The sequence below is a fragment of the Chiroxiphia lanceolata genome, chromosome 30 (genome assembly GCF_009829145.1).
Source record: "Chiroxiphia lanceolata isolate bChiLan1 chromosome 30, bChiLan1.pri, whole genome shotgun sequence".
In the NCBI taxonomy this organism is placed as follows: Eukaryota; Metazoa; Chordata; class Aves; order Passeriformes; family Pipridae; genus Chiroxiphia; species Chiroxiphia lanceolata.
In genome coordinates this window covers 504,647-514,474 of record NC_045666.1, presented here as the reverse complement: position 1 = coordinate 514,474, position 9,828 = coordinate 504,647, and the positions used below count along the sequence as shown (strand labels likewise).

Genomic DNA, 9,828 nt, shown 5'->3' with positions numbered 1-9,828 from the left:
GAGCTGATCCTGTACATGGAGCTGATCCTGTACATGGAGCTGATCCTGTACATGGAGTTGATCCTGTACATGGAGCTGATCCTTTATATGGAGCTGATCCTGTACATGGAGCTGATCCTGCACATGGAACTGATCCTGTACATGGAGCTGATCCTGTACATGGAACTGATCCTGTACATGGAGCTGATCCTGTACATGGAGCTGATCCTGCACATGGAACTGATCCTGTACATGGAGCTGATCCTGTACATGGATCTGATCCTGCCCATGGAGCTGATCCTGTACATGGAGCTGGATCTGATCCTGCCCATGGAGCTGATCCTTTGTATGGAGCTGACCCTGCAGATGGAGCTGATCCTACCCATGGAACTGATCCTGCCCATGGAGCTGATCCTGCTTATGGAGCTGATCCTGCCCATGGAGCTGATCCTGTACATGGAGCTGATCCTGTACATGGAGCTGATCCTGTACATGGAGCTGATCCTGCCCATGGAACTGATCCTGTACATGGAACTGATCCTGTACATGAAGCTGATCCTTTATATGGAGCTGATCCTGTACATGGAACTGATCCTGTACATGGAGCTGATCCTGTACATGGAGCTGATCCTGCTTATGGAGCTGATCCTGTACATGGAGCTGATCCTGCCCATGGAGCTGATCCTGTACATGGAGCTGATCCTGTACATGGAACTGATCCTGTACATGGAGCTGATCCTGTACATGGAGCTGATCCTTTATATGGAGCTGATCCTGTACATGGAACTGATCCTGTACATGGAGCTGATCCTGTACATGGAGCTGATCCTTTATATGGAGCTGATCCTGTACATGGAACTGATCCTGTACATGGAGCTGATCCTGTACATGGAACTGATCCTGTACATGGAGCTGATCCTTTATATGGAGCTGATCCTTTATATGGAGCTGATCCTGTACATGGAACTGATCCTGTACATGGAGCTGATCCTGTACATGGAACTGATCCTGTACATGGAACTGATCCTGTACATGGAGCTGATCCTGTACATGGAACTGATCCTGTACATGGAGCTGATCCTTTATATGGAGCTGATCCTGTACATGGAACTGATCCTGTACATGGAGCTGATCCTGTACATGGAGCTGATCCTTTATATGGAGCTGATCCTGTACATGGAACTGATCCTGTACATGGAGCTGATCCTGTACATGGAGCTGATCCTGCCCATGGAGCTGATCCTGTACATGGAACTGATCCTGTACATGGAGCTGATCCTTTATATGGAGCTGATCCTGTACATGGAACTGATCCTGTACATGGAGCTGATCCTGTACATGGAGCTGATCCTGCCCATGGAGCTGATCCTGTACATGGAGCTGATCCTGTACATGGAACTGATCCTTTATATGGAGCTGATCCTGTACATGGAGCTGATCCTGCCCATGGAGCTGATCCTGCCCATGGAGCTGATCCTGTACATGGAGCTGACCCTGCACATGGAGCTGATCCTGTACATGGAGCTGACCCTGCACATGGAGCTGATCCTGTACATGGAGCTGACCCTGCACATGGAGCTGATCCTGTACATGGAGCTGACCCTGCACATGGAGCTGATCCTGTACACCGAGCTGATCCTGTACATGGAGCTGATCCTGTACATGGAACTGATCCTTTATATGGAGCTGACCCTGCACATGGAGCTGATCCTGCACATGGAGCTGATCCTGCCCATGGAGTTGGAGCTGATCCTGCCCATGGAACTGATCCAGTACATGGATCTGATCCTGCACATGGAGCTGATCCTGCCCATGGAGCTGATCCTGTACATGGAGCTGATCCTGTACATGGAACTGATCCTGTACATGGAGCTGATCCTGTACATGGAGCTGATCCTGTACATGGAGCTGATCCTGTACATGGATCTGATCCTGCCCATAGAGTTGATCCTGTACACGGAGCTGATCCTACACATGGAGCTGATCCTGTACATGGATCTGATCCTGCACATGGAGCTGATCCTGCCCATGGAGCTGGAGCTGATCCTGTACATGGATCTGATCCTGCACATGGAGCTGATCCTGCCCATGGAGTTGGAGCTGATCCTGTACATGGATCTGATCCTGCACATGGAGCTGATCCTGCCCATGGAGCTGGAGCTGATCCTGCACACAGAGCTGACCCTCCACCCCTGTGCAGCCAAAGCAGAGGGAGTGTCGGTGCCAAGACCCAACACCTGAACCAGTGTGACCAGTGCTCTGGGAGGACTGGGGGGACTGGAAGGCTCAACTGGGACAGCCCAGGGTGACAGGGCTCCCAGAACAAGCTGTGTGGTCGCTCTGACTCCCCTGGGAATTATTTCCCCACCGTCAGGGGTTTGTGCAGGTAAATCCCACACCTGGTACCGGGATCCAACCCCCGGGATCCGGGATCCAACCCCCGGGATCCGGGATCCTGGACTGGCTGGAAGCGAGTGCAGCTCCGACCTTTCCCCCCGTGCCCGACTCCTGCCTCGGCGTGTCCCGCCTTTGGCTCCCGGGGCTTTTCCCTGGAATATTGAAATCCACGTCCAACCCCCCTCCCCGGGGGCTCGGCGGTGCCGGCGTGTTCGGGCTGCTGAGGGAGAAATTCCCTAAAATCCGAGCGAGGAGCGAAAATCGGAGCCTTGAACTGGGCAGGGCCCGGGGCAGAGCGCTCGTTACCCTCATTTGCATTTGCTGCTGCGCCCCTTTAATTAAAAGGCCCCGCGAAATGGAATAAATTAGGCGTGCATGTTTTATTCAGACAAACACCGGCGAGCGAAGAAGAGGCGAACGGTCACGGGACGAGACACACTTTATGTACAAAATCCGGCCAAAAAAACCCTGCTGAGCTGACCCAAGCGAATTTAAACCAGCTGGACTCGCGGCCCGGGGCTGAGCCCGACCCGGGGCCAGCTGGGAGAGAGAGAGTTCCTAAAGTGGGGCTCCTGTGGGACAAGGTTTAGGGGGCGGGCGGCCCCTCCCTCTGCCGACCCCGCCGACGCCCCAGCACCGCAGTTTTGGGGGGGTTTCGGGGTTTCTGGCGCGTGACGGCGTCTGCAGGGAGGGGGGATTTAGCTCCTGTAGCTTCTCCGGGTGGAGGAGGTGGACACGAACTTCACGCTGGAGCTGCTGCCGGCGCCGAGGGCGCTGCTCCCCCCGGGGCCGGGGGCGCAGCCGAAGCCGCTGCCCAGGCCGCACATCCCCCCGGCCACGCTCAGGTTGCTCCCAGCCCCGTAGCCCGAGCCCACGGTCGTCCTGGTGACGGCTGCGAGGAGGAGGAGGAGGAGGAGGAGGAGGAAGAGAAGGGAAAGGCTTTCAGCGTGTGCGGGCGCGGGGACACGGGGATGTTTAAATAGGGATTGGGGGACTTACAGATATTCACCGGGACGCCGTCTCCAGCCAGCCTGTTTGGGGAGGGGACACAAGGGGACAGGGTTAGGAGTCTGGTGAGGCTGGGGGGGAACAGCAGGACACATTTCCTACGGGCTTTCGGGGAGGAAAATAAAATCACGGCGCAGTTAATGGGGCGGGGTTTTTTGTTATTTCCATTATCCGGGACAACCTTCCCCTCCTCTGCCCCCCTTAAAGCTTCGGTCAGCACTGCAGAAAGGCTGAACACCCCCAGTGCCCCCAGCCCCCTGCCCCCCAAACACCGGGGAGGGTCGTGTGTCCCCCCACCTGCACTCCTCCCCTTCCAGCAGCTTCCTGTAGGTCGCGATCTCGATGTCCAGGGCCAGCTTGACGTTCATGAGCTCCTGGTACTCGCGGAGCTGCCGGGCCAGGTCGGCCTTGGCCTGTTGCAGGGCGTCCTCCAGCTCGCTCAGCTTGGCCTTGGCGTCCTTGAGGGTGAGCTCCCCGCGCTCCTCGGCGTCGGCGATGGCGGCTTTCAGGTTGGCACACTGGGGGAGACAGACCCGCCCCTGAGCTCCCCACACCAGACCCAGGCTGGTCTTCACCTCCCCTGAAACCATCAGGTTTTATCTTAGCACCCTCAGCTTTATCCCAGCACCATCAGCTTTATCCCAGCACCTTCAGCTTTGTCTCAGCACCCTCAGCTTTATCCCAGCACCTTCAGCTTTATCCCAGCACCATCATCTTTATCCTGACACCTTCAGCTTTATCCCAGCAGCCTCAGGGGTATCTGAGCACCCTCAGGTTTATCCCAACACCATCAGGGGTATCTCAGCACCCTCAGCTTTATCCCAACACCCTCAGCTTTATCCCAGCATCCTCAGCTTTATCCCAGCACCCTCAGCTTTATCCCAACACCCTCAGCTTTATCCCAGCACCCCCAGCTTTATCCCAACACCCTCAGCTTTATCCCAGCACCCTCAGCTTTATCCCAGCACCCTCAGCTTTATCCCAACACCCTCAGCATTATCCCAGCACCCTCAGCTTTATCCCAGCACCCTCAGCTTTATCCCAGCAGCCTCAGCTTTATCCCAGCAGCCTCAGCTTTATCCCAGCACCATCAACTCGACTGGTTTTAGTGCCAGTTCTCCTTCCGAGGAAAAAAGGATCAAACCTCGAAGAACATTCCCAGGTTGGCTCCGAGCTTTTCCCTTCTCTCCCTGGTCAGCCAGGGGTTAAACTGGTGGAAGCCGTGGGGGTTTCTGCCCCTTCCTCACCTGCTTCTTGACGCTGTCGATCTCGGAGCGCAGCCGCTGCACGTGCCGGTTGAGCTCGGAGATCTCCTGCTTGGTGTTCCTGAGGTCGTCCCCGTGCCTGCCGGCCGTGGCCTGCAGCTCCTCGTACTGGCCGGGGAGAGGGACACGACCCGTCAGGGCAAAATCCACCCCTTCTGGAGCCACCCCGGGCTGCCGGGAGCCCCTTCTTGAGCCCACAGGAGCCCCTCCTGGAGCCCATGAGAGCCCCTCCCTGAGCCATGGGAACCCCCCCGGAGCCCACGGGACCCCCTCTCCGAGCCCATGGGACCCCCTCTCTGAGCCCACGGGACCCTCTCCTAGAGCCCACAGGACCCCCTCCCAGAGCCCACGGGAGCCCCTCTCTGAGCCCACGGGACCCGTTCTCTGAGCCCACGGGACTCCCTCTCAGAGCCCACGGGAGCCCCTCCCTGAGCCCACAGGAGCCCCTCCTGGAGTCTAGGAGAGCCCCTCCCTGAGCCATGGGAGCCCCCCTGGAGCCCTCGGGACCCCCTCTCCGAGCCCATGGGACCCCCTCTCTGAGCCCACGGGACCCCCTCTCTGAGCCCACAGGACCCCCTCCCAGAGCCCACGGGACCCCTCTCTGAGCCCTTTGGAGCCCCTCACTGAGCCCACAGGAGCCCCTCTCTGAGCCCATGAGAGCCCCTCCTGGAGCCACGGGACCCCCTCCCTGAGCCCACGGGACCCCCTCCCTGAGCCCACGGGACCCCTTCCCTGAGCCCACGGGAGCCCTTCCCTGGAGCCCATGGGACCCCCTCCTGGAGCCCACGGGACTCCCTCTCAGAGCCCACGGGAGCCCCTCCCTGAGCCTGTGAGAGCCCCTCCCAGATCCCCTCCCTGAGCTCACAGTACCCCCTCCTGGAGCCCACGGGAGCCCCTCCCTGAGCCCATAGGACACCGCCCCTCCCTGAGCCCATGAGACCCCCACCCAGGAGCCCACGGGAGACCCCCTGGAGCCCAAGGGAGCCCCTCCCTGAGCCCACGGGACCCCCCCCCTGGAGCCCACGGGACTCCCTCTCAGAGCCCACGAGAGCCCCTCCCTGAGCCCATGGGACCCCCTCCCTGAGCCCATGGGACCCCCGCCCTGAGCCCACGGGACCCCCTCCCTGAGCCCACGGGAGACCCTCCCTGAGCCCACGGGACCCCCTCCCTAAGCCCACGGGAGACCCTCCCTGAGCCCCCAGGAGCCCCTCTCTGAGCCCACGGGAGCCCCTCCCGGATCCCTGAGCAGAGCTGTGCAACGGGACCTCCGAGGAGGTTTTCTGGGAAGAGCCGGGGTTTGTCTGTGTCTGTTCCAGACAAGATGTGGAGGTCGGAGCGCGGGACCCCCCGGGCCCTTCACCTTGGTCTGGTACCAGGACTCGGCCTCGGCGCGGCTGCGGTTGGCGATGTCCTCGTACTGCGCCTTCACCTCGGAGATGATGCTGTCCAGGTCCAGGTTCCGGTTGTTGTCCATGGTCAGCACCACCGAGGTGTCGGAGATCTGGGTCTGCATCTGGGACAGCTCCTGCAAAGTGCACAGGGGGAGGTGATTCCCCGGGAGAGGCCTTTCCCTGCTCCCGGGCGAGGGAGAGGCGGCTGCAGATTGGGATCTGAACAGCTCAGGTGTGGCCCCAGAGAGGGAAAGGATTTGGCATCTCCTGGGGGGGGAGAAATCTGGGGCTTTCGGGGGAATGGGGGCAGAGGAGCTCTTAACGAGGGTTGGGTGGTTTGGGACTCACGGCCTCGTAGAGGGTTCTCAGGAAATTAATCTCTTCAGTCAGAGCGTCTGCCTTGGCCTGGAGTTCCACCTTGTTCATGTAGGAACCATCCACATCCTGGGGACAAGAGAGATTTTTGGGTGGGTTAAACCCCTACCAGCAAAGCAGGAACGGGAACGCTCCGGGGAAGAACCACAAAAACAAAAATAAAGGGGGCTGGAATACGAATGGATGGATCTATGGATGGGTTTGTGCCTGGGAGGGGAGTTAGAGCTCCGCAGGCAGCCGTCCCTCGGTGTTCTGGAACGTTCCCTCACCTTCTTGAGCGTCACAAACTCGTTCTCGGCGATGGTCCTCCTGTTGATCTCATCCTCGTACCTGGGGCAGGGAGGCAGGAGGAGCATTTGTTTGGGCAGGAGCAGAGGGAGGTGATTTTACCTCGCAGGAATGAACTTCCTCAAGAGCGTTTTGCATACGAGGCTCTTTTCTCCCGCAGCAGAGACCACGAAGCCGAGCCAGTTAAAACAAGACATCAAACCCATCCCAGCAGATCCCTCATTTTCCACTCGTTTCTGGCCATTACTCATCCTCTCCTGCTGCTGATTTCAGCAAACCAAACGTGCTGCCCTGAAACTCCCCGTGCAGTTGTTTTCTCTCTCAGGAGGCAATTTAGTTAATAAGCCTTTGATCCTGCTCTAAATTACCCCCTGAACCTTCGTGCTTGGATGTGTTACCCCGTTACTGGGAAAACTTCTCCTTGAGAAAATTCCTCCCGGAGAAAAAAAAAAACAAAACCATCCCAGCTTTCCCTGCCGGGAATCCCTGGGTTTCCCTGGGGCTCCCCTGGATCCCCCCAGCTGGTTTGAGGCTGGGGAAAAGGCTGCACCCCCCCAGCACCCCCAAGACTTACTTCTTCTTGAAGTCCTCCACCAGGTACTGGGTGTTGAGCAGCTCCCCCTCCAGCCGCCCCTTGTCGCTCAGGAGGCTGTTGAGCTGCACCCTCAGGTTGTTGATGTAGGTCTCGAAAAGCGGCTCCAGGTTGTTCCTCACGGTTTTCATGCCCTGCTCCTGCAGGAGGCTCCACTTGGTCTCCAGCACCTTGTTCTGCTGCTCCAGGAACCGCACCTGGGAAAGAGAATTTGGGGAGGGGGGGAGGTTGTGGGGAGCTCAGAACCAGCTCGGGGTTGGGAAGGGGGGGAGGTTGTGGGGAGCTCAGAACCAGCTCAGGGTTGGGAAGAGGGGGAGGTTGTGGGGAGCTCAGGACCAGCTCGGGGTTGGGAAGGGGGGGAGGTTGTGGGGAGCTCAGGACCAGCTCAGGGTTCTGAAGGGGGGGAGGTTGTGGGGAGCTCAGGACCAGCTCGGGGTTGGGAAGAGGGGGAGGTTGTGGGGAGCTCAGAACCAGCTCAGGGTTGGGAAGAGGGGGAGGTTGTGGGGAGCTCAGGACCAGCTCGGGGTTGGGAAGGGGGGGAGCTCAGAACCAGCTCGGGGTTGTGTGTGTGGGGGGATTCTCCTTCCAGCTGCTTTTCACGGCCCAATTCTCACCTGGCAGGGGCACAATTTGCTGTTTGGGGGCAGGGACCCTGCTCAGTGCCACAAACTCTGGAACCACCCTGATTTTCTTGCCTGCCCTTCGTTGCTTTGCTAAATCGTGGATTTTATGTGAGGAGTGTGTGCAAAATCAGATAAGGAGTAAAGCAGGGCTTGTTCTTTTATTAAAATAACGTTATTAAGGTGTGTTTTCTCCTTGCCTCCTTTAGAGTTCCCCCACCCCACTAAAGCTCCAAAACATTGCAGCATTTTCCTCCAAGCCAAAGAGGAGCTGCTCGAGCAGAGCAGAAAGGGAGCAGATTTCTGGTGCCTCAGTGAAATGGGCAGTGCTGGATCAGATTTTGACCTGTTTTGAGCTAAGAACTCCAAACATTCTGGTGCTGTTGCAGTGACGGATTTAAATGCCCTTGAGGGAATTCAAGCAAGAGGAGCTGCTTCTCCCCTTTTGCCAATTTTTGGGGTCATTTCAGGTGGGTTTCTTGCGTCTCACTTTAATCAGCTGAAAACCTGCTCTCAGGGCTCAGAGGACAGAGGCAAAAGTCTCCAGAAGGGCGGGATTGTCTTCTGCAGCTTCCCTTCCCCGCTGCCCGTGGGACGCCGAGCAGCGGACGAGGAGGATTAAAGGAGGTGATTAATTCCTGGCAACCACGGGGTGACAGGTGCCATTCCCTGGAGTTCCCAGGGCATCTTCCAGCCTCATCCCTCGCTTCTAGTCCTCCTTGATGTGCCCGTCAAGCACGGAAAAAACCCCCCCCCGGGGCAGGAGATTTCGGGGAGAGCCCAGGTCTCACCTTGTCGATGAAGGAGGCGAATTTGTTGTTGAGGGTTTTGATCTGCTCCTTCTCCTCCTTCCGGATCCTTTGGATGTTGGGGTCGATCTCCAGGTTGAGGGGCTTCAGGAGGCTCTGGTTGACGGAGACTTCGTGGATCCCCCCCGCCGGGAAGCCGGGGTACCCGTAGCCGAGGTTGGCGGGGAGGCCGAAGCCGCCCCCGTAGGCGCTCCCGGCTCCGTAGAAGCTCCCGCCCCTTCCAGCCACGGAGATCTTCTTGCACCCGCCGACGTTGTAGAGGCTCTTGCTGCCAAAGCCCCCCCCGACCCTGGCGAAGCCGCTGCCGGCGCCGCAGCCGCCCAGGCGGGTGACGGAGCAGGAGCTGAAGCTGGTCCGGCACGTGCCGGGCACCGCGGCCGAGGCGGCGCTGAAGCCGCTCCGGCCCCGCTGGATCCGCACGGTGGACTGGCGAGACATGGCCCGGCTGGGTTTTGGGATCGGGATCGGGATCGGGATCGGGATGGATGGATGCTGCGGCGGGAATAGAGGAGCGGAGGTGCTGGCCCGGAGCGAGGAGTGGGCGGGATGAGGAGAGGGCTGAACCTGTGCCGGGCACGGGCTGGGGAGAGCCCTTTTATGCCGGGCTGGGCTGGGTTGGCTGAGGTGGATCTCCCCTCTGATGAATTCGGCTTGGCATGTCCGACAGCATTCTGCAGGGTGAACTCACCCCGCACACACGCCCTGCTGAGACAATGCAGGCAGGTTCTCAGCAACAGGGATTGTTTGGGAATAACTGTCGCCTTCTCCTGCCTCTGGAGACATCCAGACTCGTCGCCTTCCCCGAGCCTTGGGAGGTGAGGATGAGTCACGTTGGGCACGGGGAGAAAACACCGTTCTGAGCGCCTGTCACTCAACAGCTCTGCCTCGGGAAAGCTCCATCCCTCGGGAGTGCTCTCAGCCCTCCTGCCCTTCCCAAGCAGGGCTTGGGAAATCCAGACCCTGGTGCTTCAGGAGAGGGGTCGGTGCCGGGCGGGGAAATGTTTCACGGCCAAGCCTGCAGAGAATTCTCCCTGCAGTAAATTCAACTCACTCTGCAGAGAATTCAATTCACTCTGCCCTGAATTCCCCCTGCCCTGAATTCCC

At 58.7% G+C, this 9,828-nt stretch overlaps 1 protein-coding gene across 1 annotated transcript; it reads right to left on the bottom strand.

Annotated features, from left to right (window-relative positions):
* Positions 1-3,074: 3,074 nt before the first annotated feature.
* Positions 3,075-9,162, bottom strand: LOC116800034 (keratin, type II cytoskeletal 6A-like). Its single transcript, XM_032713562.1, has 9 exons — positions 8,707-9,162; positions 7,278-7,492; positions 6,685-6,745; positions 6,389-6,484; positions 6,010-6,174; positions 4,632-4,757; positions 3,682-3,902; positions 3,376-3,407; positions 3,075-3,268 (listed from the first exon to the last, which is right to left on the bottom strand). The coding sequence occupies exons 1-9, from the start codon at positions 9,160-9,162 to the stop codon at positions 3,075-3,077; spliced, it is 1,566 nt and encodes a 521-aa protein (XP_032569453.1).
* Positions 9,163-9,828: the final 666 nt, after the last annotated feature.

Coding starts and splice junctions, on each gene's coding strand:
- LOC116800034 (XM_032713562.1), bottom strand. CDS start 9,162: ATGTCTCGCCAGTCCACCGTGCGGATCCAGCGGGGCCGGAGCGGCTTC. Junction 6,485..6,684: donor AGTTTGTGACGCTCAAGAAG/GTGAGGGAACGT, acceptor TCTTGTCCCCAG/GATGTGGATGGTTCCTACAT. Junction 3,269..3,375: donor CGGCGTCCCGGTGAATATCT/GTAAGTCCCCCA, acceptor TCCTCCTCGCAG/CCGTCACCAGGACGACCGTG.